Source organism: Camelus ferus, chromosome 9 (assembly GCF_009834535.1).
Source record: "Camelus ferus isolate YT-003-E chromosome 9, BCGSAC_Cfer_1.0, whole genome shotgun sequence".
Taxonomy (NCBI): domain Eukaryota; kingdom Metazoa; phylum Chordata; class Mammalia; order Artiodactyla; family Camelidae; genus Camelus; species Camelus ferus.
The window spans coordinates 15950200-15978141 of NC_045704.1; the positions used below are offsets into that span (position 1 = coordinate 15950200).

General features: G+C 53.9%; 1 protein-coding gene across 1 annotated transcript; it reads right to left on the bottom strand.

Annotated features, from left to right (window-relative positions):
* Window positions 1–212: 212 nt before the first annotated feature.
* On the bottom strand, window positions 213–27942 carry CLPTM1 (CLPTM1 regulator of GABA type A receptor forward trafficking). Its single transcript, XM_032485846.1, is given in 15 exon segments — window positions 213–942; window positions 1151–1318; window positions 1912–2047; window positions 2339–2368; window positions 2370–2435; window positions 2667–2857; window positions 4900–4993; window positions 5738–5982; window positions 6551–6671; window positions 7443–7528; window positions 11924–12041; window positions 14300–14458; window positions 15502–15625; window positions 22324–22436; window positions 27846–27942. Coding segments are annotated over 15 exon segments (2007 nt in total). The 5' UTR covers window positions 27918–27942; the 3' UTR covers window positions 213–658.

Sequence of the window (27942 nt, forward strand, 5' to 3'; positions counted from 1 at the left end):
GTTTCCCCATCTGTGAAGTGGGGACAGTTAAGGAAGCCCCCTCAGAAGGCTCCTGGGAGGGGAAGAAGGGTGAGAAAGGCCTGGCCCAGAGGGTCACTGTCCCCACTTGCCCGTGTCCTGCATCCTGCAGGTCACCCTGCCAGACTCAAGAAAGCCACCCACACCTGCTCTCCAAGGGGACAGAGGAAGGCACGAGGTGGGGGATTGTTGACTTTAAGTTAAACACCCATATGAATTTATTAAATCCAGACTGTGTTAAAGGGCGGCGGTCTGGGAGGAGGGGGTGGTGGGGGATCGAGGGACAAGATAATGGATGGCCGTGGCTGTCCCGCAGGGGGGCCCTGGCCCCTCCCCCGCCTGGCCCACCCCCTCAACAGCTCCACGTCGGCTTCACCATGATTCCCAACGGTGCGGGGCTGGCGAGGCAAGATGGCTAGAAACACACAGGGACAGACAGACAGACAGTGCCTCCGCAAATGAGGTGCCCTGGCCTGCCCCAGCCCCCACAGCACACGCTGGGCCCTGGCTCGACGGGGGCCTCCCACAGCCCTGGCCCAATCTGTCCAGGGAAGGGCAACAGGGAGGGGAGGCGAGGGGGCCGGGGTGGCAGGGGCGGTGGTCACCAGGAGCTGGAGCTGACAAGGAGGACCAGGAGCGGCTAATCCCTTTTTTTGTCCTCTGCTGGCTTTGGAGGGGCTTCCTGGGGCTCGTTGGCAGAGCTGGCCCCCTGGGTGGGCTTGGCAGGCAGGGGCGTGGAGGCCTCATCGCTGGCGGCAGCAGTGGTGGTGGTGGGGGCAGGTGGGAGGGCCCCTGCTGCTGTCGGGACCTCGGCCACAGAGGCAGCTGCCGTCGAGGCCTCGCCACTCATGCCGAACTCATTCACCCGCGTGGGGTCGACGCGGTAGATCCACCGTTGGTAGAGGTAGATGAAGAAGACCACATCTGGGGGTGGGAGGGGCAGTGTGAGGGGGAGGGGCCCGCCTGGCTCACTGTCAGCAGGGGTGGGTGGAGTGGTCCTGTAAAGAGTGGGTTGAGCCCCCTGGGACTGAACCCCCAGGCCAGGGCCTCCCACTCAGACCAGGGCTCTGCCTGTGTCCAGCTCTGGTGCGAGCCTGCTGGCCAGCCCACCCACCTGCCCACCCGGCCTCACCGTCCCGCAGGCAGCCGATCCGGTACATAACAGGCATCTTGATGACAAAGGCAAACAGGTCATCGATGAAGGTGTTGAGGGCCTTGTAGGTGAGCATGCGCCAGGGCAGGTGGGCCACAGACTTGAGCTTGTAGTTAATGAAGAGCTGGGGTGTCATGGTGATGAAGCCTGTGGTAGTGGTGAAGAGACACTCGTGAGCAGAGGAAGGGGCATGCGTCCTGAACCTTGGCTTCTTTGACTGCATTTCTGGCCTCTCTCCCCTCATTCACTTGGCTCCAGTCTCACTGGCCTCCTTGCTGCTTTCCAACCATCCAGGCACATCCTACCTCAGGGCCTTGGCACTTGCTCTGCCCTCTGTCACCAGCTCTTTGCGCAGCCTTCTCCTTGGCATCTTTCAGGCCTCAGTTTATATATCATCTCCTCAGAGACATCTTCTGACCACCCTCTACACACCCCTCACAGCACTTGTTACATGCTGTAACTCATTCATCTGCTTGTTTACTCCGTGGGTTCGCCTGAGGATGAGGACTGAAATGTACAGTTTGGGGCTTCCCAGGAGCCCTCCCTGACCCCTAGGCTGGACCAGGCACCCCTGGGAGGCTCCCCACGTGCCATCCTGACCACTGGACCTTGAGCGCCAGGAGGGTGGGGGCCGGCTGACTTAATGACTGCTGAGGCCCCAGCACGGCCCACCATGGGGCTGAGGGCTGCTGGACAACTGCCCTAACTGGGGTAGCTGAGGGTGGTGAGAGCCTGCTCACCAAAGGTCAGCAGGAAGCCGTAGAGCATGCTGAGCACCCAGGAGTACCAGCCCTTGTGCTCCAGGTACAGGAGGCTGTAGACAGCGTAGCAGCCCAGGAGCGGGAAGAGGATCCAAGACAGGTACCGGAACGCCATCTGTGGGGCACAGGGCGGGGCTGGGACCGGCTCTTGGGCCTCGCCTGGCACCCCTGCTCCCCACCCTCACCCATGCACACCTGGTCTGGCAGGCCAGCCAGGGGATTTCCAGGTGGCCCTGGGAACTCTGGACTTGGCCAAGAAGTATATATGGCAGGCGGGGGACACTGGAGGGTAGGGCACAAGCCATGAAGCATGGGCTTGTCAGCACTCACGGCCCATCCCCTGGTCCCTCAGGAGTGTGCAGGTACTTGGAGACCCTCTCTGGGACCCACTGTTGGGGACACTCACATCATCATACACTTTGGTCGAGGACTCCACAGTATGTGGACTTGTCTTTGAAGGTTGGGCGGGGGAAGAGTCCTGCCACCTTGTGCTCCCGGTCCAGCTGCAGATAGGGAGGGAGGCCGTGGTCAGCTGCTGCACTGGCTCCCACCCCCCACACCAGTTCCAGCCCCTGCCCTTCCCCACTGTTCCCAGTTCCCCTGCCCCACGTGTGACCCAAAAAATCCCCTGGTGCAAAAATCCCCTTGGTCTTGGGAATCCCCCAGGGGCCAGCTCCAGGGTCTGGTTCCCAACCCCTGGTGGCTCCCTAAGCAGCCCGGCAGCTTGGCCTTACCCGGACATCCATGACCTTGGTGATCTTCCAGAGGTCGATAAGGACCCCGATGAAGACGCTGACCTGGACCACGAAGTTGGTCTCATTGTCCAGGATATAGAGGAGGACCACGAAAGACTGGAAGACGCCAAAGAAGACGGAGCGCACAGACAGGCCCTCCAGGGACTGCCGACTGTTCCAGAACTGGATATCTGTGCGTGGGAGATGGGGGAAAGCCAGGAGTCTGAGAAGCCTCCGATTCCCTCCTGCAGCTCCCTCAAGCCCCATACCCTTCAGACCCCCGGGGCTGCACGGGGTCTGCCAAGGCGGAGGGTGCACACAACCTCCCTGCCCGTGAAGGGGTAGTCTCTGCTTTACGGGCGCCGTGCCGAGCACCAGGCAGGCAGGATATCTGCAGTCTTCACATCGGGACATCCCGGCCCCCAGGGCGCAGTCCCTAGGGTGGCAGTGATGGTGACAGTGACCTCTTACATGTTCTGGGTGCTCACCACTCGCTAAGTGCTAAGGGCTACTCAGAGAAGCCACACTCCTAAGGCCACACAGCCAGACCTAGAAGAATCTGCATAGAAGCCGGGTCTGCTTGACACTAGACCTGAGCTGTTCACCCTGATGCTATGGGGCCTGCCCTGGGTGAGAAGATCTGGGTCACAGGCTTCAGGAGCCCCTCTCCCAGCCCACAACCCTGAAACCATGAAAGAACTGGCCCACAGACATTCAGGGCACACACAGGTCTGTGTGTTCTGCTCTCCAACTGAAGCTCCTTCCAGTACTACTGTCCTGGGACACCATCCCCCACCCCCGACCCTCCAGGGCCCAGGTCAGCCCCTCTCTGAGCCCTGGTCTCCCCATCAGCCAAATGAGGGTCACAGCACTGTTTGACCCTGCCTAGGCGGAGCATCTGACACCTACTGCCACAGGACGCCAACCCAGTACATGCTTGTGTTACAGAGAAGCCAAGCCCGTGGTCACATGGGGCCATGTCCCGGGTGCTGGCCGCCCACCTGGCTCTGATTCTGATTCCAGTGCTCCAGCACACTCAGCAGACCCTCAGACCCTGAGGAGATCTGAAGGGGACACTCACAGGACTCCCCCCAATCCTAACTGGGAAGAAGGGTCTGAAGACATGGTTCTGGTGGGGGAGGGTGAATCCTAGTTCTGCCTCAGACCAGAGGCCACAAAGCTGGGCTCGCCTAGGGCCCACACCCCTGCTGCATGACGTTGAGCAAGGAACCACCTCTTCTGTGCCTTCATTTCTCATTAGGAAAAGATGGACCCCAGGGGACCCAGCTCACGGTCAGCAAGAGCGTCTGCAAGCCGGCGCATGCCCAGGCACAGCACGCACCACTGCTAACAGACTCCACCCTGACGGGCTGACACCACCTACTGTTCGATTTTTAATTTTCCAGAAGGTAACTCAGTCATGGCAATGTCCTCTTACTGGTGATGAGGAGGAGGACAGTAATAATAATAATACTAGTCATCACTACTGTCACTCCCAGAAGCTGCAGAGCAGCAGTCCTCCTTCAGACTGGGGTTCTCCAGGGAAGGAACGAGGGCCTGGAGCCAGAGCAGGCTGCCTAGATCTAAATCCACACTCTTGGGAGCTGTGTAACTGTAGGCTAAGTAACTAATCTCCCTGAGCCTCTGTGTCCTCACCATAAACACGGGGGTGACGATGCTGCCTCACGGAGCTGTGGCTGCAGGGACTCCATGAGCTCCCTGGTGAGGGTGCTTGGAACAGTGCCTTGCATGCGTCCAGTCCCCCTCAAATGCTGGCTATCACCGGTGTTGGCCTTTGGAATCTAGGGGCCTTCTGGGGACACGGCTGTCACCTTCCCATACAGGTGGGCCCCAAACACTCAACCCTGAGGGGTCTTCCCCAACAGGCAGCCTGCCAAGCAGGGTGGCAGGAGCAGCCCTGGGGCTTCCCTGCTCCCAGCCTTGGAGTTCCCCGGCCCGGCTTCCTGGCGGTGCCGTCCTGGCCTTTGCCAAAAGAGCAGGCTCAGCCCCTCCCCCAGCACCACACCCGGCGGATGGGAGTTTCTGGACTGGGAGTTTGCGGCCACTGCCCTCGACTGCTCACTAGGCCTCTAGAGAGGGGCTAATGGAGCCCAGGTAGGGGGAAGGCCTGAGAGGAAGAGGGAGGGGGCAGGCCCTATCCTCCCACCATGTACCCCCTTGTCCCCAGTCCCCCATGACCTCTCATAGAACCCAGGGTCCCACCCCTACCTACCGTTCTTGAAGGCCAGGAACTCAAAGACACTGTGGACGATGGACACGATGATGGTGAGCGCCAGCAGGTAGGGGTTGGTCTCTAGGAGGGCAACCTGGGGCGGGGGTGGGGGAGATGGCTGTGAGCACTGTGCTGGGGCCCGACCAATGCAGCACCTCCATTAGCCAGCCCGTCTCTTCCTTCTGGACCCGAAGAACCTGCTGACCTTCCCCACAGACCTAACCCCTGGGGCTTCCCAGAGGGGAGAGAGAGTGCTGGCTGGGAGGAGAGCAGGTCAGAGATGGGCAGATGGGCACAGAGAAGTGGGTGAGGGATGCAGAGAGGGTAGAGGAAAGATGGAGAGAGACAGAGAAGAGGTGGGGAGACAGCAATGGGGGGAGGCAGAGTAACAAAGAAGGGACAGTTGGAGTGAGGAACAGAAACCCAACACCAAAGACAATCCCAAGCAAGCACAGCCAAGTCTCAACATCACAGACGCAGGCAGAGAGAAGGATGATACTCCAAGACACTGTGAGAGGGGGCAGAGACATTGAGTCCAAGCCCAAAGTCGGGGAGGCAGCTTTGGATGGAAGCAGGCAGAGTAGGTCCAGACCCTTAGGGCCTGGCCAAGCAGACAGAAAAGCCATGACCAGCAGCACCATGGAAGCTGCAGAGACAGGACTCCCAGAGTCAGCCAGGCCCTGTTTCCTGCCCACTGCAGGGACGGGGCCTGGGAGGTTGTAAAACTGTGGGCAGGGGAGCATCGGCCAGAGGTCCCCAGGCCGCCAGCCTGACCCACTTCCCCTTCCCCTCCTGCAGCCCAGGAAGGTGCTGGGAAGCCCCCACGTCCCTGCCTCACCTTCACTGAGTCCTGCTCCTCATCTGACTGCTCGTACAGCTCATCACCGAGGAAGTTCCAGGGCGACTTGGTGCTCTGGGCGGCGTAGAGCTGCCAGCGCCAGAGAGAGAGCGGGCAGAAGGAGACGCGGAGCGGCAGGCTGGCCAGGCTCTCGTTGATGGGGTAGTAGTCCTTCTGCAGGTTCCAGTAGTCGTTGAAATAGATGATGGGGTAGTAGTCACCGCTCACGGCGTCGAACTTCACATCTGCAGGCGTGCGGAGCAGGGGCACCATCAGCCCAGGCCGGAGGCCACAGGTACCCATGGGGGCCAGGGCAGCGGCGATCACTCAGCCTCTGGGGACAAAGGTGCAGGGACCTGATGGGGCCCCTCTGACAGAGACTGGAGGACAGGGAACATTTCTTGGCCAAGGAGCTAAAGGGCTGCTTGACCTTAGCAGAGAGGACAGGGTAGGAAGGGCTGGGCAGGCCCCAGCTGGAGGGGACAGCTGCAGCTCAGCTCCAGACTACAGCTGCCCCCAGGGCCACCACGGATCAAGGTTTTATAAAAACAAAAAGTCAGAAATCTGGGTTTTAAAGTGATGCTTTGAATTTCCAAGGTTGGCAACTAAGGCACATTTTCTGAAAAAAGCTCACGGGCTGGATGAGGCTGGACATGGCACACGGTGGTCAGTGCTGGGCTCACCCGCGGTGTGGGAGGAAGGGGAGTGTCTAGAGGGGCAGAGCAGTGCGGGGAGCTTGGGAGTGGGGAGACCTAGGGATCTCAGGGGCAAGGGTTGGGTCAGGACCTGGGGGTGGGGGTGGCGGGGACTCACACTGGTCCAGGGGAGGAGGCACGCTGCCCTTCACCCACGGCGTGTGGTCGTCCACGATGTTGATGGTGATGTTGGGGTGCCAGTGGGAGATCACTTCCACGGGCCCATAGTCCTCGGCCCTCTGAGGGGTGAGGGGGTTGATAAGCCTCAGAGGTACCCACTCGCTTCCTCCCAAGGACTCCCGTGATAATCGCGAAAGCAAAAGAGCAACTGCCACTGCGACCGCTGGCCAAGGGCTCACCCTGGTAAGTCTGCACACAGCCTTTACAGAGCCCGCTGCCTTGGATCCCCTGGCCACCTGACAGCACAGAAAACCCAGACCCATGGATTTGGGTGGGATGTTCACCAGGAGGCAAAGTGCAGCCTCGAGACAGAACAGGTGAAGGACCCATGTGCAGTCTCCAACTCAGGGACCACCCACCTGCCCGGAACCACCTCGGGGAGACAGGGGATTCTTGGTGCCCACCACAGGTCAATACCCCAGTGCCCCAGCTGCCCCAGAGTATTCCTTCAAGAGTCACATTATCGGGTACCTACTCTGTGCCGGGCCAAGCCTGGGCCCTGGCTGCTTGGGTGCGAATCCCAGCCCTGCCACTTCCCACCATGACACCTTGGGGAAGTCTCCTGTGAGGGGATCCATGCAACAGGGCTGGCGAGAGGCTGCCGAGTGTGTGTACAGCGCGCAGAGCACCTGCTCTGTTAGTGCCTAGTGTCAGTGAGAAGCCTCCCCACTCCCTGAGAGGCAGCGCTGCCTCCTACCCCGTTCCAGGGAGGGAAACTGAGGCTCAGCTAAAAGCCCCCATGACGGCTCAGTGGTGGTCCCTGAGGTCAACCCAGATGGGCTGCTGCTGGGCTGGGAACAGGCCCTGGACTTGGCTCTGCTTGTGTTTACCTTGATCATTTCTGGGTCAGCTTCTGTCTCCCCTGTCAGCAGGTTCTTGGTTTTCTGAAACCGCCGGCGCTTGTATTTGTTGATCACTGTGGGAGGGGAGGCAGGGAAAGATGTGCACGTGAGACCGACTGGCACTTGCAGGCCCCCGGCCCCAGGCCCCAGACCTCTGACCACCAACAGCTGCTCCCTGGGTTCCTGGCTGCCACTCTTCCACCTGCCAGCCGACAGTAACAGTCACCAGAAAGCCTGAACTGCCTTCTCAAATCTCAGCCAGCCCCCAGTTCCCCGTCTTTACAGTGACACTAACAGCCATCAAATTGCCCCAGGCAGAAAACTGGAGTCTTCCTTTTCCAGAATTTGCTGCATCCATTCCATCAGCCCGTCCTGGGGGTGTCCCCTTTGGCACACACCTCAAATCTGACCACCCCTCCCACCTCTAGGGACCCAACCTGGGCCAGCCACAGTGTCCCCTCCTGGATGACCATCATCACCTCCTCACTGGTCTCCTGGAGGACACTCCTGCCCCACTAAGATCCCCTCTGCCCACGGCAGCCAGTGAGTCTTTTAAACCAAGTATCTGATCATCCCGCTGCCTCAGAACCCCAGGTGGCTCCCGCAGCCCCAAGCAGGGCGCCTGAGAGGCTCACCACAGCCATACTGAACTCTCAGCACTCGCCACCTCCCACCCCCCGCCCACCCCTTCTCCTTTCTCTTCAAATACGCCAAACTTGGGCCTTCGGATGTGCTGCTGTATCTCCCTGGCACAGACCCAGCATGGCTGGGATCTTCCTGTTTGGCTCCTCTCACTCTTCCAGCCCCTGGTTAAAGGCCCCTCCTTCCACAGGGCTTCCCTGCCCATTCCCCGGAAGGAGGATCCCCACGCCTGTTCCTCGCCATCCCTGTTTCCTTCACAACAGTCCACTACTGCAAATTCACCTGCCCATTGGTTTACTTGTTTGCTATCTGTCCCCTCAACCAGTCTGTGAATCCCAGGTGGGGCTGGGCCCATTTTGGACACTGGTGTAGCCCCGGCCCCGGGCTAAGCCCACAGGGACGAACAGTAGAAGAGACGAATAAAAACAGGAGGGCAGCAACAGTTCAAAAGCAGGCCTAGAGCCGCCGACATGAGAACACTTTGGGGCTGTGAATCCCTGGCCAGAGTGGACCTCACTTCCTCTTGCAGAGGCCAGGTCAGCCATGGGATCCCTGCCACCCTGCCCAGAACTTGCCAAGACACGCCAGCAGGAGGGGCTGGTGCTTGTTTATGCTCGGTCTCCCCACCTCCACCCTGGGACAACATACGGCCTGCCCCTCCTATGACTTCTCCATCCTGCCCCCAGGGGCTAGGGAGAGACGGGGAAATGGGAGAGGGAGCTGGCCATGAGTGGGGACCCTGGGGTCACATCCTGCCTCTGTCTCCCAAGAGCTGAAGGACACTGGTGAGCTAGCCACTTCCCTGGGTCTCACTCCTCCACTGGAAAATGAGGATCAAAGTCCCACCTCTTCCTGGCAGGATCACTGGGAAGTGGCTCTCTGCTCTACAGAGCCCAGCCGGACAGAGCATCCCTGCCTATCACGTTTACACAAACCACAGGGCCCAGATCCCTCCCACACCCCCTCAGAACCAGGGGCTTCTAGATTCCAGGGATGAGCTCCCGTTCCCTACGTTCCATGCTTCTGGGAACTGACTGCGGGTTTCAGCCCGGGCCCTGCTGCTGTCACTGTGAGTATTGTCCCATCACTTCTATCATTAATGCACCTGAGACCTGGCCCCACGTCCGGGAAGAGCAGTAAACACCCAATGGTGGGCATCCTGAAGGATAAATTCCAGGGGGAAAGGCTCTGCTGTTTTCCACATCTGGGAAAGGCTGTCCAGGGAAGGGAGGAGCCATGCCTGGCTGGCCCCAGAGGGCCTGGAGTGGGAGGCGCAGGAGAGAAGCTCTGGCTCAGGTGGAGAACATTCTGCTACTTGGCAGCATACAGATGGAATTGTAATGTGAGATGGACCTGGCTTCCGTAGGGAGGAAAAAAGCTCCCTTTTCTTGAAGTTCAGAGTTTCTAGAACTGCACCAGCCAGGATTGTGGCCATGTGAGGCCACATGAGGTCACTAAGCACCAGCAATACAGCCAGTTGAAACTGAGATATGCTACAAGCGCAAAACACATGCTGGATTTTGAAACTTAGTGCAGGAAAAAAAAGAGTGTCAGATATTTCATTAATTTTTAATACTGATCATATCTGGAAATGACAACATGTTGACCTTCATAAAATTATAACTAACATAAATTTTATGGTCTTTTTTCTACTGTGGCCACTAGAAAACTTAAAATGACTTCTAAGGCAGGGCACTATATCTCTATGGGACAGCTGCTCCAGAGTACTGATCACTGGCCCTTTGGGGAGGGAGGGATCTTTTCTGATCCCACAGTCACATTCTATGCCCTGGAGTTGGCCGGTGGCCAGCTCCACATCCCTCCAAGTCCCTGCTCCAAGCTGGCCCAGCTGTGAGGCAAACCTGGGTGACCCTGGTGGTCCATAAGGCTGCAGATTCTATTTTGCAGACCATGCCAGTATCTGTCACATCGACCATGAACACGACCTCAGCACAGTGACATGGATCTTGTTCACCAAAGACAAAACCACAGAAGATGCTGGCATCGATCCAGGTTGATCAGGGTAACTGGGATGCAGGTGAGCAGCCACCCACCTGGGTCGCATTCAAGGCAACCTCTGAGGAGTCAGGCACACCTAACCCAGACCCCTGATGAATTGCACTTGCAGGGACACTTCTGTGGGGACTGCAGGCCACACCCCCTCAGCTCACCTCTGCCCACATCTACACAGACTCGCTCCACCAGCCAGCCAGCCGGGCGGAACATCCCACAGAGCAGAGGCCCCAGACACACTCACTGAGAACAGCACTCAGCATACCTGGGTGACTTTTCCAAATCAGTTTTGGGGACTGACATGGGGTCACCAACTTTTTGTTTCATCGAGTGTAGATGATAACAAAAACATTCTCATCCTTTGGGATATTTTTACATGAAAAGAAGTAAGAAAAAATCTAACCACCGCAAATTAAAATACCTGTGTCACTGGGCCATACGAAACAGTCAGAGAGATCTTAACCAAGTCCACAGGCGCAGCAAAATCAGAGCGAGGTGGGGCACACAAAATTCACACAAAGGGAACGGGGTCTTTGGGGCGGGGGCGGGGGGAGGTCCTGTTCTCCAGATCTGCTGAAACTCAAGTATGGTGAGAGATTCTCATGACTGCCAATCAGGAGACAGTGGACTCAAGGACAAAAGACACAAAGCAAGCGAAAAAATGCTAACAATTATTAACCTCATGGAAAAGAAGCTGGACAGGAAATTAAAAATAAACTCTGTGCCCTGTGCGTCGTTCAGATGTGAATAAGAGTCACATACTCAAAAGCATTTGAATACTGAATATTAATCTAACCAAAATTCTGTTCCTGAATTGAGATTTCCCCTTCTAGAGTAGGAAGTCAAGAGATAATGTCTGAAACTGAAAAACCAAAAAATCAAAGTATCAACTTGCTATTGGAAGCCTTGGAGATTAGGTAGCAGAAACAGCTAAAGCAGTTGCCTGTGGGGAGTGGAAACTGGGGAGGGCGGGAGCGGGTGAGCAGGGGACTGATGAGTTTCACTGTCTGGTTGAATTACTTGAATTTTAAACCATATACTTGTAACAAGAGATTTAAAACAAAAAAAAATTTTTTTAAGAAGACGGACCAGGCAGAAAGAATCTCAGTTTCAACAAGAGGGCGTGTCAGAGTTGCCGATGGCCAGCTCTGACTCGAGGCTTCTAGGGGTCACTGGCAGTCCTGGGGTTTGCTCATCGGATCGGGATTCTCAGGGGGGCCCCCAGAACCAGGTGGGTGGCCAGCGGGGACAAGAATGGGGCCTGTCCAGTGACATGGCCCTCACCAGCTTGCTTCATCAACAGAGGCTCTGCTCAGAGGTGTGTGTACGGGGACGGAGAGTCACACACAACATATTCAGCCTGTGCGTGGCAGCTGCACACTGCGCCTCGGGCCCCCCTAGGGCAGCACTGTGCACATGCATTCCAGGAGCGGCCGATGCACGTGCAGTCACGGAGATCACAAGTGGACGCAACATGTCACCAAGGTCCTCCCGGTTCCCTCTGCTCACTCCATACCCCCTCATTCACAGACTATTCTCGAGCGTCCGCTCTACCAGGCCAGGTACCGTGCACAAGCCGGCCCTGCCTTTCCCCTCCTGTGAACACTGTCTCCTCCCTCAGAAGTCCCTTTCTCCACCTGCTCTTTCTAAGCCGACTCCTCTCCCACCTGCCCACAGAGGCACACAGCATATGCGCAGTTTGAACTCGGCCACCAACATCGGCCTCCCTGAGCACAAGGTCCGCGCCTACCCTCGTGGACTGGGAGTTGAGGCCCAAAGCACCAGCCGGGCCCCCAGGACAGGGAGGAACTTACTCCGAGACATGTGGACTGTGGCGAGCCGGCGGTACAGCGCCTTCTGCCGGGGGTCTGGGTGGAAGCCACTCTTGGTGAAGTAGACGTGGATGTAGATGGAGCCGTTCTGCTGGACGCTCTGCAAGGTGGGTGGACGGGAGAAGGAAACAGTGAAGGCCCTCAAGATGCCTGCCCCCCGTGGCTTCCCCACCCCGTTCACTGAGTGCTCAGTGGGGCATCAGTGTAGCTGAGCGGTTAAGAGCAGGACACTAGAGTCAGATGGACTCTGATTCGAACCCGGCTCTAGCTCACAAGGGCTGTGCGGCCTCAGTGCCCACCTGCAGGGTGCAGGTAATCAGTGCTGTGGGCCAGCAGGGCTGCAGGATTATGTGAGATCGCTGAAAACAGGGAAAGCGCAATAAACATTAGCGACCTCAATTCATTCAACAGTAAAACCGTGAAGGCTAGATCCCGCTTCTGGCACCTCACATGGTAACTGCCCCATCCAGTGAGTTCACATCTGCATAACGCACATAAACCTTAAGCAGTGGGCCGTGTTATCCTGTGTTCCAGCTGCAGTGACGGGGCTCACGCGGAGAGGCTAAGTAGTGTGCAGTAAGGGGAGAGAGATGAGGAGACTGAAGCGGCGATGGCCAAGGCCAAACTGGAGCCTCTCTGTCTGACCTTCAAGGTGAGCTTGGATTCACTTGGCCGTGCTGTGTCCTCACTTCCCTGCCTTTTAAGTCCACCTCTGTGTTAATAAACCATGTTTGTTATACTTTATGCTGTTTCAACATGTGGCCAGGGAGAGACTGCCCCTCCCAGGGCTAGATGATTCCTAGAGATAACAAACTCACCTGCCTTCGAACACATCTTTCATATACAAAACAACCAACTCCAAGTCCACACTCCCAACCACTCCCTTTATCTGATTCACACACCAGGCTGCACTGGAGCTCCCAGGGCAGGTACCAGACAACTAGAGACCAACCCTCTAGCCCAGAGCCCACCACAACACCCGAGCTGGTCAGTCCAAAGCCGTTCCCCCACCTCCCTGGCCTTTCCTGTGGAAACCCCAAAAAAGGCTTTAGCTTAGGCCCTCCCTGCTCCTCCTGCTCCTGACCAAACCTGGTGCTTCCCTTATGGCCCTGCGTGGCATGGTGGGGGGCCCCCTCCTCCTGGGAAATGTAAGTAGTAAATTCTTCTTTCAATGGCATTGGCCTCTCTGTGTCGCTGCTCACTCACCTCTGTAAATTAAGGTCAGGTACAGCTGAGACACCCTTGCACCGCCAATATGGGGAGGAAGGTTACATCCAAGTCCTTGGGAGCAGCTCTCCCTGCCTGGCTTCCTGCCACTCAGCCTTACTGGGATCTTGGGGAGGGGTCTGGGGGCTGGACATGAGGTCTCAGTGGGAGCCACCCCTCAGCATGGGTTATCCTATCTGCCTCAGAAAGACAGCATCACTGCCCTGAGTCCAGCTACCCAAATAGACCAAGACAGAGACAGACACAGCACACATGCCCCCTCCTCCCTAGGAGGCCAAGGAGAAGACTTGATGGGGAAAAATGAATGAGAGTGTAGCTCCAAAGAGATATCAACATTCACAGATTCATAAAATTCACTGATTATTCAACATTCTGTACCCAGCCCCCTGCTGGGCAGAGCTGGGGATACAGTGGTGACCAAGAAGGTCCTAGCCTTATCCTGACAGGGTTCACAGTCCCGTGGGGAAGACAGGCCCATATCCAGGTAGTGACAATCCCCCAGAGTTGGCAGAGCTTGGGTAGGGGAGCCCAGAGAGGGCACTGCCTGAGCCTGAGTGTCAGGGAGAGCTTCCTGGAGGAGGTAGGATTGGAACTTGGGGCTACCAGAGTCCAGAGCCAGACAGCCTGAGTTCAGATCTCTCACTAGTAGCATGACCTTGGGTGTGACCTCTCTGTATCTCAGTCTCCTCATCAGTCAAATGGAAATAATAGTTCCCACTTCATAGGATTGCTGGGTGCTTTCCACCAGTCAGCCTAGCCTGGTGCCCTGTACACAGTAAGTACTCAATCAACATTAACCATTATTTTCAAACCAGGCTACCTGACAAATTAGTGAAGACTCGACACTTTCACGGACGATTGCTCATCTTTCACTGGTTTAAACCACAGAGTTACATAACCCTGAAAGTAGCTGGGAGGATCCTAGGCCAATTCCAACTCCATCCACATGGAGATGTGGGGAGGACAAGGCCCAGGGGCCTCAGGGACTTGCCTCCAGTCACACAGCATGTGAACTGAGAGTAGAGCCAGGCTTGGAACCTGGACTCCCGAAAGGACTGGGAGTTGGCTCAAGGAAAGGCCCTGAGTGCTGGCCGAGCAGCCTTGAGGCCAGAAACCAGGCACTGTCCCCACCTGCGGAATGTCCAGCTCGGCGAAGTGCTCATAGCAGCCGTCTGAGTTCTCGCCGCTAGTCCAGTCGCCGTACACGAGGTCATGCTGCTCCCAGAAGAGTGCTGAAGTTGCATTGAAGTCTGTAAAGTGCTCGTGCTCTGAGATGTACACGTGCAGGTTCTGTTGGGAAGGGAAAGGGGGAGCTTAGGGCTGCTCATAAAAGCCTCGGAAGGTTAACAGTTGAAGAGCTGTGGCGGTGGTCAGCGCACTGATATGAACAACTCGGGGGCGGGGGCTAGTGGGGAGAAGAGTAGCAGCTGGCAGAATACATTTTTTCTTTCCTCGCACCCACCGCGTCTGTCCTGGTCTGAGTCTGTGACTGACGTCAAAGAGCAAAAAACAATTAAAGAATGGCCAAACTGCCAATTAGAATTTGGGGTCAGAAAGGATCCAGACTGCCCTGAATTATTTTCTCCCCTCTCAGCCTCTCGTGGGCTCCTTGGTCAGAGCTCTGCAGACCTATGGACAAAGCACAGTCAAGATGTGCAGGCATGGCGGCCGGCTACTGAGAACCTGGCGGTTGGGGGAGCTGGTCTCAGAGCTCCCTCCTCTCTCAAGTCCCTGAGGCTGTCTCTGTCCAGAGCCCTGGAAGCCCACTGATAACAACAGCTGAGCAGTGGTCACCCTGCTGGCCAGAATTCTGTGAAATCAGGAATCTCAGAGCTGCAAAGAACTGCAAGGTGGGAGAAGCCGAGATTACTGGGGTCTGAGCCTCGCTGCTGATGCTCCTGAAGCCCGGCCGCTGCCCACGTGCGGCAATAGTGCACTTCTCCCAGTGCCCACTCTGCCCTCCGGCCTCTCGCTCTCTCCCTCCAACCCCTTTCCTCCTCCTTGCACACCTCCCTTTGCAACATTTAAAGCCTGAACATACTTTTGAACTAAAATATGTAAGGACTCTGTTAAGACAGCTTTTATCTGAGTGACACCTCTACTGTCTCTCTTTCCCAGAGAGAGCACCACCACAAAACCAAAAAGATTTACTTGTTCTTTAGAAGTGTCCCTTGAGTGACACAGGTTTCAGGGGCTGAGGATGGACTCAGAGTTTCTCAACCCTGGACCCATTCACAGACCTGACAGTGACCAGGGCCCGAGTCTGTCCCGACTGCCCATGTCCCTCCCCCACACTCTCATCTCCCGTGTCTGGCCTCCCAGCCCACGGTTACCATTAAAGTGTCTTTGGGGAACAGGTTGCGGCTGGCGACGCGTGGGGCTCCTCCGGGGCCCGCCTGGTCCTGAGGGGCCGGCCCTCGGCGGAACCAGCTGCTGATGGCCCAGATGATGAAGATCCTGAGGAGGGAAGCAGGGCAGACAGTGAGTCTCCACACCTTTTCTAACATGGCTCGGCCTGACCTCCTTCTGACTTTGGCACATGCTGGGTCCTGACCCAGGGGTTGCTGGCCAAGTAGGGAGGGCCCCTGAGAAGGCAGTTGCAGGGCTGCTGAGAAGACAAGATGCCCCGAAAGGCCATGTCTGGGGAGAGACCCCAGATGTCCCTGTTCACCCGTGTGGGGGACCTGGCGCTGCCCTGGTCTCCACACAGACTCCTCCCCTGGGATCTGGTGGCCACAGGGGCTTGGACCCTCAAAACCTCAGAACTAGGAAACCTAATGCCCAACTCCCCTGGAATCCCAAAGTGTGAGAACCCTAGAGTCTGGAATCCCAGCATTTTAGAGGCTCAGACCTTAGAGCAACATTTTAGAACTTCAAGTCAACCAAAAACTGGAGAAGCAGACAGTAAGTAATGGATTAGTCCTTATTTTTGGTAACACTGGGCTAGGTAATTCAGACCAATACCCCTGTTGGAAACAATTTGGAAAAGCTTGGTAAAATTAATATGATTAAGAGCACACCAACACTAGTTTTATATGTATAATTATATATCTTGATAGAGCAATAATATATTCTATATGTTCTTCATATATTTTCTCATATATATTTTTTATCAAGTTTACATACAAAATGTATGTAAACACACATTCTTAAATGAACAGCACTGAAGAACAGACAAGACTGTACATTCAGCAGGCAAAAACTGAAGGGAAGGTGGGAACCAAAGAAGCAAAGGAGCGCTGGGAGCTTCTTTTTTTTTTAATATCTGAGGACATTAGCTAGGTGCTTTGATGAGTGACAGAAATGCTAGCCAAGGCCCACAGGAGGCAACCAGAGAACTACCTTAGAAGAAGCTAAGACCCCACAGGGCTCCATGCCCAGGATGACGGAAAGCAGGTGTGGCCCAGCCCTCCCTGGAGTCACACCAGGTGGACACAGACAGATCCTTGAACCTGGCGCAAGGAACCTCCCCCCGCCCCACATCCTCCACCACTGATAATGCAACAGGCTGCCACCAGAAGCAAAGCAAGTCCTCTCCGGAGGAAAGCATGTTTACCCTAGGCCTGAAATGATTCCTGTAAATAATTTTCCAAGTATGATGATCAACACACAGCCAAAGACAAGCCAAACACAAGGAGACAAGACATTATAAGTGAGAACTAGCAGAAACCAAACCAAAATTTGAGAAGCTCAGAGCCACTGAACTCTGAAACTCTCAAAATGTATAGTGAGAGAGAGCTTCAGAAGTATCCACACTCTGAATACCACCATAGGAAAAACTGAAAGAGAAACAAAATGACACTATCTTAGTTCAAACAAATATTTGAGGGGGGACGGTACAGCTCAGTGTTAAGAGTACCTGCTTAGCACGCACAAAGCCCTGGGTTCAATCCCCAGTACCTCCATTTAAAAATAAATAAACTTAATTACCTTCCTCCCCCCAAAAATATTTGAGTCATTTTCTGAATTCACAAAATTGAATAAACATAATATTTCAGTCTTAGAGTTGTAACTGACATAGAGGTATTTCCAGGATACACTGTTAAAAGACAAAGGCAAGATGAAGGAAAGTGTGTTGAGTGTCATTCCATTTTTGTTTAAAAAACAAACAAACAAACAAGCAAACAAACCTGGCCTGGAGGAAGGAGAAATGGGAACTAAGTGTTTAATCGGGTCAGTTTCCGTTGGGGAAGATGAAAAAGTGTTGGAGATGGATGGCAGTGATGGCTGCATAATAATGTGAATGTACTTAATGCCACAGAACTGTATACTCCAAAGTGGTTAAAATAGTACATTTTATGTTATGCATATTTTGCCACAATAAAAAGAAAAAAAACCCCAATGATCTGTAATGCACCTTTATACCGACATAAAAGCAGAGAAAGGTATAAATTGATACCCATCAGACTTTAAAATGGATTCCTTTGGTTTGGGGGGATAGGGAAGGCGTGAGGGTAAACAAAAACAAAACAAAATGCCTCAAAACACAATACTGCCTTAAAGAATTCTGCACAATAAAATCGGGATGTGTATGAATTAACATGTAAAAGGATCACTGCCAAAACAGTAATGATGAATGACGTATCTGTAGGTGATTTTTACTTTCTTGTTTAGGTTTTTCTTTTTGAGTGTTTTTTAATGAACAAAATAAAAGCCCCACAACAGAATTGTAGCAGACTGCTAGTTATTTCCCAATATTCATCTTCCCCTTCTTCAGAAAAAAAATTCCTAAATTTTAAGTGGACTCCTTGGCTACTCAGAATAAAGACTATAATTCCAGCTTTGCTTACAGCTAGGTATGGACACATGGTAAAGTCCTGGCCAGTAAAACATAAAAATAGTGTGTTATGTTGGACTTCTAGGAAGTGTCCTAAAGAGAAAGAGCAATCCTCCTTGATTTCTTCTTCCCTCCTGGAATGTGAATGTGATGGCTGGATCCTCAGTAGACATCTTAGGCCATGAGAAGGGGGCAAAACCTAGCAGTGGGGAACAAAAAGTAGAAGGGAATCTGGGTTGCAGAAGACCACATGATCCTGGTCTAAGTTCAGAATGGTACATGAGAGAGAGAGAGAGAAATAAACTCCTACTCTGTTAATTCAGGCCTCACAGATTCATGTAGCTCTGTAATTATTAAATTAGACACAAACTTATTGATTACAAGTATGAAAAGCAACACAGTTGACCCTGAACAACAAAGTTTTGAACTATGAGGGTCCAGTTATACACAAATTTTTTTCAATAGTCAATACCACAGTTCTACAAGATCTGTGGCTGGCTGAATCCAGGGATGCAGAACCGCAGACAGAAAGGAATCACCAGGCCAACATTAAGTTACGTGTGGGTATGGAGGGTCAGCACCCCTGATCCCCACGTTGTTCAAGGGTCAACCGTATAGCAGAGAGGTTAAGCACTCAGCCTCTGAGCTATAACATCTGGGTTTGAAGCCCAGCTCTGCTACTTCCTGACTGTGTGACCTCAGGCAAGACTTACCCTCTCTAGGCGTCCGTTTCCTTGACAGTTAAAATGGGGACAACAACACTACCTACCTTGCAGGGCTGTTTACAAGAATTAAATGGACACACACACACTCACGCTGTATACATCATCCAGAATGGAGCCTGCTACGTACTCAGTAAGTGCCTTAGATATGTTAGCTATTACTGCTATTTTCATCACAGGAAAAAGGCACACAAGAACGTTTGGAATGGAAAAACACTACAAGGGAATTCTAGTGTGTGGATGCCTCCCTGCTGAGCCCCAAACCACGTCAAAGGGCAGGATTAAGCACAGGGGCTTGCCTCTGCCTGCAGAAGCCATGGAGCCCTGGGGTCCAGGGTCTCAGGGGCCCTGGCCCAGCTGAGCCACCTACTGTTTCCCCAAGAATCCCCAACACACATGGCTGGGGAAGGTCTGGAACCATCTCTGGGGACCCCTCCACTTCCAAGGGAGGCTCCTATTTTAGTCATTGGAGTGAACATGCCAAGGGAGAGTGTGGGAGCAAGGACACCCACAGGCAGCTCTGCCCTGGCTCGGTGTGTGGCCTACATGAGTCCCACCCGCTCTGGGCTTCTGGGTCCCCATGTGTAAAACGAGGCAGGCTGAGTCAGACTTGTTTGGGATTCCAGATCCCCAGTCCCCCGAAGAATACCTGTGTGCAGCCGTATACTCACAGTTTCATGGACCCTCTCACAGTGCTCACGGGCGCTGCCCTCCATCCCCACATCCCAGACCAGGAAGCCCGTGCCGAGGACGCCAGGCCTCCAGGGGACTGGCCCTTACCTAATGCTTTTCAACTTACTGCAATAAGTAAATGAAAGAGACTTTAAATCCTCCCTCCTATCCCAAATAAGCATTCTACATTCACAGAAAAATTTTCCATTTTAGGGGGGTGGAGGGTGGGAAGGGATAGACTGGGATTTCAAAATTGTAGAATAGATAGACAAGATTACACTGTATAGCACAGGGAAATATACACAAAATGTTATGATAACTCACAGAGAAAAAAATGTGACAATGAGTGTGTGTATGTCCATGAATGACTGAAAAATTGTGCTGAACACTGGAATTTGACACAACATTGTAAAATGATTATAAATCAATAAAAAATGTTAAAAAAATAAAATAAAATAAAAAGACTTTATCAAAAAAAAATTTTACATTTTTAAATGAAAAGACTTAACAATGAAAACTCCCTCCCAGCCCATCCATTTATCTACCTAGTTCCCAGCCCACCCCCTACTTGAGGTAACCACTGGTACAGTCTCAGGATGTGCTGAAAACTATGGACTCCACCCTCTACCCCCCTAAAAAGGCCATTCTCAAGCAATCTGCTTGACACTTCTGAGATTTCATAGGCCCCTGAAAACACACCCTGAACTCCCTTTAAGAACTCCAGATGAGATGGGTCTCTGGGAACCCACCCGGACTGATATTTGGTGCTGCCTGGTTCTAAGGAAGGAAATGAGCCTACGCTGTGGCTGTATGGAAAGCATCCATCTGAAGGAAGCTCCCTTACATACTGCTGTGGAAAGATTTCTAAGATATGTTGTTAATGAAAAAAATCAAAGTGCAGAACAGTGTAAAATAGGCTACCTCTTATGTAAAAATGAGGGGGAAAGATAAAAATAATCTTTATTCATAGCTGCCTGCATGAAAAAAAGAAACTGATATATAAGAAGATTCTAAGTCCTTACTGGACACGGGAGCGATGGGAGGGGAGAAGCTGGCAAAGAGAAGAGGAGGGACAGGGCTCCACGGATGAACAAACTTGGGGGTGCATGTCAGGAACAACACCCAAGTGTCCAGGCTCAATGGTGGTGACTTCCTCCATGTCCCATGTGCCACTCCCGGAGGACTCCAGGCAAGTGGGTCTATCCCCACCAGAACGTGATCGGTGACTGCAGCGGGGATGGTGGGCTATTTATCGGCTGTTTCTCTTTCAACTCTGAGCACATGCCAGCCCCTGTGTCCCCCAGTTGACATAGATTCTACTGGAATTCTTTGATGACCTGTGAGCTAACTGTCAGCACTCTGCTCTGGGGTGGAAACTTAGGCACGAGAGGGGTGATCACCTGACAGGGTCACACAACTCAGAGGTCGGGGAGCTGAGGTGTCAAGGCAGGCCTGTGCTTTTACACACTGGTATTGCAGACTCTGACACCTGCCATGCGACCCAAATCTTAGTAGCTGATCTCCTATGTTGGACAAGCAGGCTGTTTCCAGCTTTTCTCCATTTTGCACAACTTTGTCTGCGAGAACCCTTATTTAATCCCATGTAAGGGCAGTTACAGGTGTATGTTTACAGAATGGCCAATACGTTACACTTTTTTGTTACTTTCTTCTTTATACTCCTCTGTATTGTGTGAAGTGTTTTATTTTGTACAATAAGCCCCTATTATTTATAAATTGAGGGGAAAAAAACTAATAAAATAGGATGGAGGAGACACGAAGTTGCTTCCCCCAAATCACTCTCCCCTTCTCCCGTAGCAATAGACGCCCTGCTTCTCAGCAGGGTGCTCTGTTTTCCAGAATAAAGACAATCCCCAGGCCCCCTTGCATATGGCCATGGCCGTGTGGGAACGTCCTAGCCAAGGCGATCACTGTCTGAAACAACTCTGCTGTGTAATCCCCTATAGCTGACAAGGGGAGAAGTGACTGCCCAGTGCATGGCCTAGTCTCTTGACCATTTAGCTAAAACACCTCTCCAGAGAGAAAAAGAAATGTCCATTTTGTAGATGGGTAAACAAAGTCCCAGAGCAGGGAGGGGACCAGCACCAAGTCTAGGCAGGCAGAGACTGAACCCAGTCCCAAGTGTCCCCCCTGTCCCCACCCAACAGGTCCCCAGGGCCTCTCAGTCAGAGGCCAGGCTTCCAGAAGGCCAGCCCTGTGCTCCCACTGCCCAGGAATGGTCACATGAATCCACAGGTAAAGGGATCATCCCCAGTCAGTCTTAAAAGGACAGACTATATGACTCCACTTACACAAGGTACTGAGAGCAGCCAAGTTCAGAGAAACAGAGGTATAATGGTGGCTGCCAGGGCTGAGGGAGGGCGAAATGGGGAGTTAGTGTTGAACAGGGACAGAGTTTCAGTTTGGGGAAGATGAAAAAGTTCTGGTGACGGATGGTGTGACGTTGCACAATAATGTCAATATATTTAATGCCACCGAATAGTACACTTAAGAATAGTTAAAATGGTAAATTTTATGTAAAGTATGTATTATGGCTAGCTTGTTTCCCCCACCTCCCCCAAATTCATGTGAGGAAGCCCCAACCCTCAGTATCTCAGTGACTCTTTGCAGACAGGACAGGGCCTTTAAGGAGGTAATTAAGACTAAGTGAGGTCATTACTTAGGGTGGGCCCTCATCCAATATGACTGCTCATACAGGGAGAGATTAGAACACAGACACACACAGAGGAAAGACCACGTGAAGACTCAGGAAGACGGTTATCTACAAGCCAAGGAGAGAAGCCTCAGAGGAAACCAGACACGCTGACACCTCCAAATCAGACTTCTAGCCTCCAGAACTGTGAGAAGATAAAAAGGATTTGCATCAATATAGTAATGATGGTCATCCTTAGTGATTCTGTTTTCCTCTTTATGCTTTTCTTTTTGAACTTTTTTCAACGAACAAAACCAAAGCCGCATCTGCTTACCTGAACAGCACGCCTTTGATGACCTGCCAGGCGTTGGGTGCCGGCTGGGGTGGTGGGTTCTGGGGCTGGGTCTCCGCCGGCGTGTCCCTCCCGATGCTGCCATTGCTGGTCACCTGCAGGGACAGAGGTCAGGTGAGGAGGCAACCTGAGGTACCAGGGCCCCCACACGGGGCAGAGCACAGAGGGGATGCCTGGCCCTGCCTGGGGGTCAGGCAGGGATCCTGGAGGAGGAGAGCTGAGGCCTAAATCATAACAAGCTGGCCAGTGCAGAGAGACACAGCCTGACTCTGAGAACCGTCCAGTGCTCCTTGGGGCTGGAGCCCAGGATACAAGGAGGTGGCTACTGGGGTAATGCAGAAGCGGTCGCGTGGCGGGTGTTAGAGTCTTCAAGGCTTGGGTTTATCTGAAAGGTCCTTCCCCGGGCAAACAGTTGTTGAGGCCTCCTCTGTGGCCGGTTCTGTGTGGGGCCCATCCCTCCAGAGGCTCTGGATCCAGCAGGTGAGACAGACACAGAAAAACACAACCAGACAGTGAGCCACGCCACCGTGAGCCATGCCGGAGGAGAGAGACATGCACACGGCACACACCACCCGGTGAGGTCAGAACCATGCTCAGCTCCATTTGGCAGCCGGGCAAAGGGAGGCTCAGGGAGCCTCAGGCACTTGTCTGGGTCACTCAGGAAGGATGACAGCAGCTAGATAAGGGGTGAGCGGCCAGGGAGTCAGGCAGGGACTCCAAGGGAAAGAACCTTCAGTCAGAAACAGAAGCTCAGAGGCAGAGAATTTCATGAGGTCAGGCTGAAAGGGCCCAAGATGGGGCCCCTCTCTCTGCACCTGCTGGCTTGCCAGTCCTGTCCTGCCCTCTTCCCTCCTACCGGCTGGCCCATCACCCCTCAGCTTTTAAGAGGCAGGACCAGAACTGTCATGATCGCTGTTAGGTGGGAGCACTGCCCAGCACAGGGCTGGCAGAGGGTAGGGGCTCGATAAATCAACAAATGTTTCCTGAATGGCCTGCCCTGAACACCCAGGCCACCCAAATCTACCCACTCCTGGGCCTCCCAAGTCCCCCCAGTCCCACTCCAGGCCCACTCCTCTGCAGCATCTTCCTCTCAGCTTCGAATGCCCCCAAGAGCAGGGACAGAGGCACCCCTGGCCAGATGAGGCTGCCACAAAGCTGAGGCCAGCATTTGTTAAACGTCATTTGTCACTTCCTGTCCCCTTCACTAGCAAGAGCTCTTTTGTCTCCCAAAGTGCAGGACAGCCCTGTGGTGCAAGGCAGGGGGCTCTGGGGCTTGACAGACCTAGGCTGCGGGCTGGTCCCATAGGTTCTGGCTGTGAGGTCTCGGGCGTGTCCCTTCCCCTCACTGATCCTTCACCTCTTTGACCCAAGGGCCAGGCTGTGATAATATTGGTACGTTTAGGGCAGAAAAGATTTCCTTCCTTCGTGTGTCAAAAAAAAGTATTCCTGAGCACCCACTGTGGGCCAGGCCCAGTGCTGGGCAGTAAGATCGGTGGTGGCCACACAGCTCAGGGCCCTCTCCCATCAGAGCTCCGGGTCTAGAGGGAAACACACCGGCAGAACAGTGAACAGGACAGTGAATAATGGTAAACGGGAAAGCACTCCGGAGGAAACAGGTAGGAGTGGTGATGGCAAGGGACCCGCCTCGGGTCACGTGGTTACGGGGGCCTCCCGAGGAGCTGCCTCTGGCGTCCGGGTGAAGGGTGTCTGAGGGAGAGAAAAGGTGTAGGCAAGGGGTTGGCTCAGCGGGGGTGAGGTCAAATAGGCACCGGGTCCTCTAGCTCAGCTGACCTTGCTCCTGGGAGCACCGAGGGGCCAAGTGAGGGTTTCTAGCAAATCTGAGTTGATTCTGGGTCAAAAAAAAAGGAAGCTTGAGGCCAGGCCAGCATTTGAACCCATGTCTGGTTGGCTCCCAGGTCTGTTTTCTTACCCACAATGGTGGACAAGCTGGCTGGAAACCCTCCCAGGGAAATGCAAAGGAAAACCACAATGAGGTGCCACTTCACAGGGATGGCCATAATCAAAAAGAGGGACGGTCACAAGTGCCGCCGAGGAAGTGCAAAGTTAGCATGGCAGTACACTGCTGGTGGGAAAAAGGGAGCTGCTGCTTTGAAAAATATGGCAGCTGCGTAAAAAGCTAAATGCACCTGCCATTCAAACTAGCAACCGCACTCCTAGGTCTCTACCAGAGAGAAATGAGAACACGCGTCGACACAGAAGCTTATACGCAACTGTTCACAGCAGTGTTATTCCTAAACCCAGAAACAACGCAAAGGTCTTCTGATGAATGACCTGTGATGTATCTGTGCAATGGAATACCAGTTAGCAATAAAAAGGAACACTGCTGGGGGAAGAGTAACTGCAAAAGGGGACAAGGGAAAGTTTTAAGGGGATGGAAATGTTCTCAGACCAGACTGTGCTGCTGGTTCCACTGAACAACTGCAGACATGTACTGAAAGCCACTGAACTAACTCTACACTGACCACAGGTGAATGTGACAGCATCTAAACTAGACCTCAATAAAATGGCAACTCTCCCGTGGTTCCCAGTTTCCTCAGAGTAATGGCAAAGTTGTCACCATGACCCCCAGGGCCTGGCACTTTCAAGCCCCTTCTGTGGCTGTTTGTTCTCACCCCTCTCCCTGCAGACACCAGCTCCAGCCGCACCAGCCTCCTCACTGTTTCCGCATCACACCAGGCACCTCCCACCTCAGGGCCTCTGCACTGGTTGTTCTCTTTTCCTGAAAGGCGTTCTCCCAATGTATCTGTGTGCTACCCTCCTCATCTCCTTCAGGTCTTTGTTCAAATGTCATCTCTTCAAAGAGCCCTTCCCAGACTACCCAATTTAAACTGCAACCCTACGACCCAGACCTCACTTCCTATGCTCCTCCCCAGCTTTAGTCCTGTCCAGGGCACTTATCACCACCTGACCCAGTATGTTTTCTTTATTTACTGTGTTCACTGTCCCTGTCCCAGGCACCCCTGCCCAACACCCAGCGCTCAACAAATACAGGAGATCCAAGAGGGCAGGGCCTCTGTCTGGGTCGCAGCTGCATCCCCAACATCTGCACAGGGCCTAGCATGGAGTGGGGACTTAACGTTAGCTGAAGGAACAATGAGTAGAGCTGCGGGCTCTGTGTTTGAGCCTCTGGCCAAGGGAGGGGCTGGCTGGCCGGAGCAGGAGACTGCTGAGAGTCCACTTGCTCTTGGCCAGGCCCCACGGGCCAGGGAAGGGTGGTGGTGGCTGTGGACACAGCAGTGACTAAGACATAGTACCTGCTCTTGGACCCGCATGCCCAGTCTCACACACAATCCCCAGGAACACCCACTAAGGGGCCCAGGAAACAGCTGAGATCATGAGGCTGGGCGGGAGCTGGGAGAAAGTCGGGGCATCCTCACTGCCTGCCTGGATCCACCACGGGCATCCACCTCAGTGCAGCCTCTGCCTCAAGAGCTGCTCATTCCACAAATGCTGAGCGTCTGTTCTGGGTCTGGTCCTGAGCTGGGCAGTGCTGGGGACAGAGTGGTGACCAAGCCAGTTCTGGCTCTGTCCTCCAGAGACTCACAGTCCACTGGAGGAGACAGAGTGAAAACCCAGGGGGGCAGGGCTGGCACAGGGGTGCCCAGGGACTGCTGGGGCTCTGACCGCATCTGAGAGGCTTCCCAGGGGAGAGAGCATCTGAGACGTACAGGATTGACCAGGTAAAGAGGGGAGAAACATGTGCAGAGGCTACGAGGAGAGAGACTGAGGGACACTCCTGGAAATAACAGCTTCACAGTGGCTGATGCTCCTCTTGTCTAGTGGTTCTCAAACAGGGACAATTTTGCCTTCCCCAGGGGGACCTCAGCAATGTCTGGAGCCATTTTTAGGTGTCACAACTGGGAAGGGGCTACTGCTATGCTATCTAGTGTGTAAAGGTCAAGAATGCTGCTAAACATCCCGCAACACACAGGTCAGCCCCCTGCAATGAAGCATTATCCAACCCCAAATGTCAACGGTGCTGAGGTTGAAAAATCCTAGTCAAGTCTGAAGAAAAAAGGCAGGTCATGCAAAGCCTTGATCTGCCGAAGAATTTGTACTTAATCCTGAAAGCAAAGGAGTAAGTCTTGAAAGGTTTTAAGCAGGAGTGGGACCAGAGGGGATCTAGAGGGGTGGGTCTCTGTAAACTCAGAGCAGTCAGGGCAGTGGGAGCCTTAGTCTCTCTAATCACCCCCTACCCAGTAGTCAAGAGAAATTCAGAGGGGGAAAGAACTTTCAGCAAGACTGGGAAGCCCCTGGAGACAGGGACTGGGTCTTCATTCTGGCCCTAACTCAACAAACATTTCCTCAGGTTGCCCCCGGGCCAGGCCCTGCTTGAAGATGCTGAAAAGATCAAGACCAGGAATGTTGGCTCTGTGACACAAATCTCATACTGGTGTCCTCCCCGGGTGCTATAATTCGCCTCTCCTCTGGTCTCCCCCAGTCCCTGACAGATTTTTTGTCACCACCATTGTCATCCAGGATTATAATTCTCTGTTTACACACCAGTCTTCTCTTCCACTCCACTGATGAAGGGACAGGGCTGGAGCCATCTCTGTGGTCCAACCTCTTCATTCACCACCGGAAAAATGAAGGCCCAAAGTGGGACAGGAACTTGCCCAAGGTCACAGAGAGAGTCAGTTTCGCTCTCCCCACAAACCTACACTTCTTTTCCCTGTGCTGCCTCCTACATGTCAGTGACATCCCAGTGGGTGGGTCGGCAAACCCTCGCTGTCTGTCACTCCATCGATTCCCTAAACGTCTGAAGGGTGGCTGCCTGAACTAATATGTTCTACAGCCTCAGTTTAGCTGAGGAGGCAATGGGTCAGAAGTCTTCAGAACCAGGATTAATTCCCCTGTGGAACTAATTTATGCTGAAAGCACACCCATCTCAGCTCCAGCCACCCTGCTTTAGCTATGTCTGGTAAGTTCTACAGGAACTGGATCCCAAACTTAACCTGGGTGACCTTCTACAAGCGCCTCAGTCTGTTCTTTGGACTCTTATCCGTAAAATGGGTCTGTCAGCCTCTACAGCGCGTGCCCTTACCCACAATGATTACCTGACTTCACAGAGTTAGGAAACTCCCCATTAATCAATCATTACCCATACGTTGGGCACTGAGAAAAAGACGCCGTGAACGCCAGTCCACTCTAGGAACAGTCTTGGAGCCTGGAATCGAGGAGTCGAGAACCCAGGGTGCCTAGGTACCAGTCTGCGCCCCTCCGCACCACTGTCTCCTCGGATCGAGCAACAAGCCTGGTGGCCGCCCGGCGCGAGCGTGCAGGGGACCCAGCGCGCAACAGGGCCCCGTTCCCCGAACTGTCCGGCTTCCCGGGCCGCCCGGCCCCGCCTGGGCCCGGTATTCAAGGTCCCTCTGGGCAAGGAGCCCCCAGTGCACTAGATTCCCTAAGAAAAAGCAGGACACGCCCCGTGGGAGGCCCCCCGGGTGGGGAAGAACCCCTCAGGCCCCTCTCGGCCTCCGTACCTGACCGGAGCCGCCTCCCCCGGCCGCCACTACGGCGCTGCCGGCCCCGTCCGCCTCCTGCGCCGCCGCCATCTTCCCGCTCCGGGTCCCCGCCCCC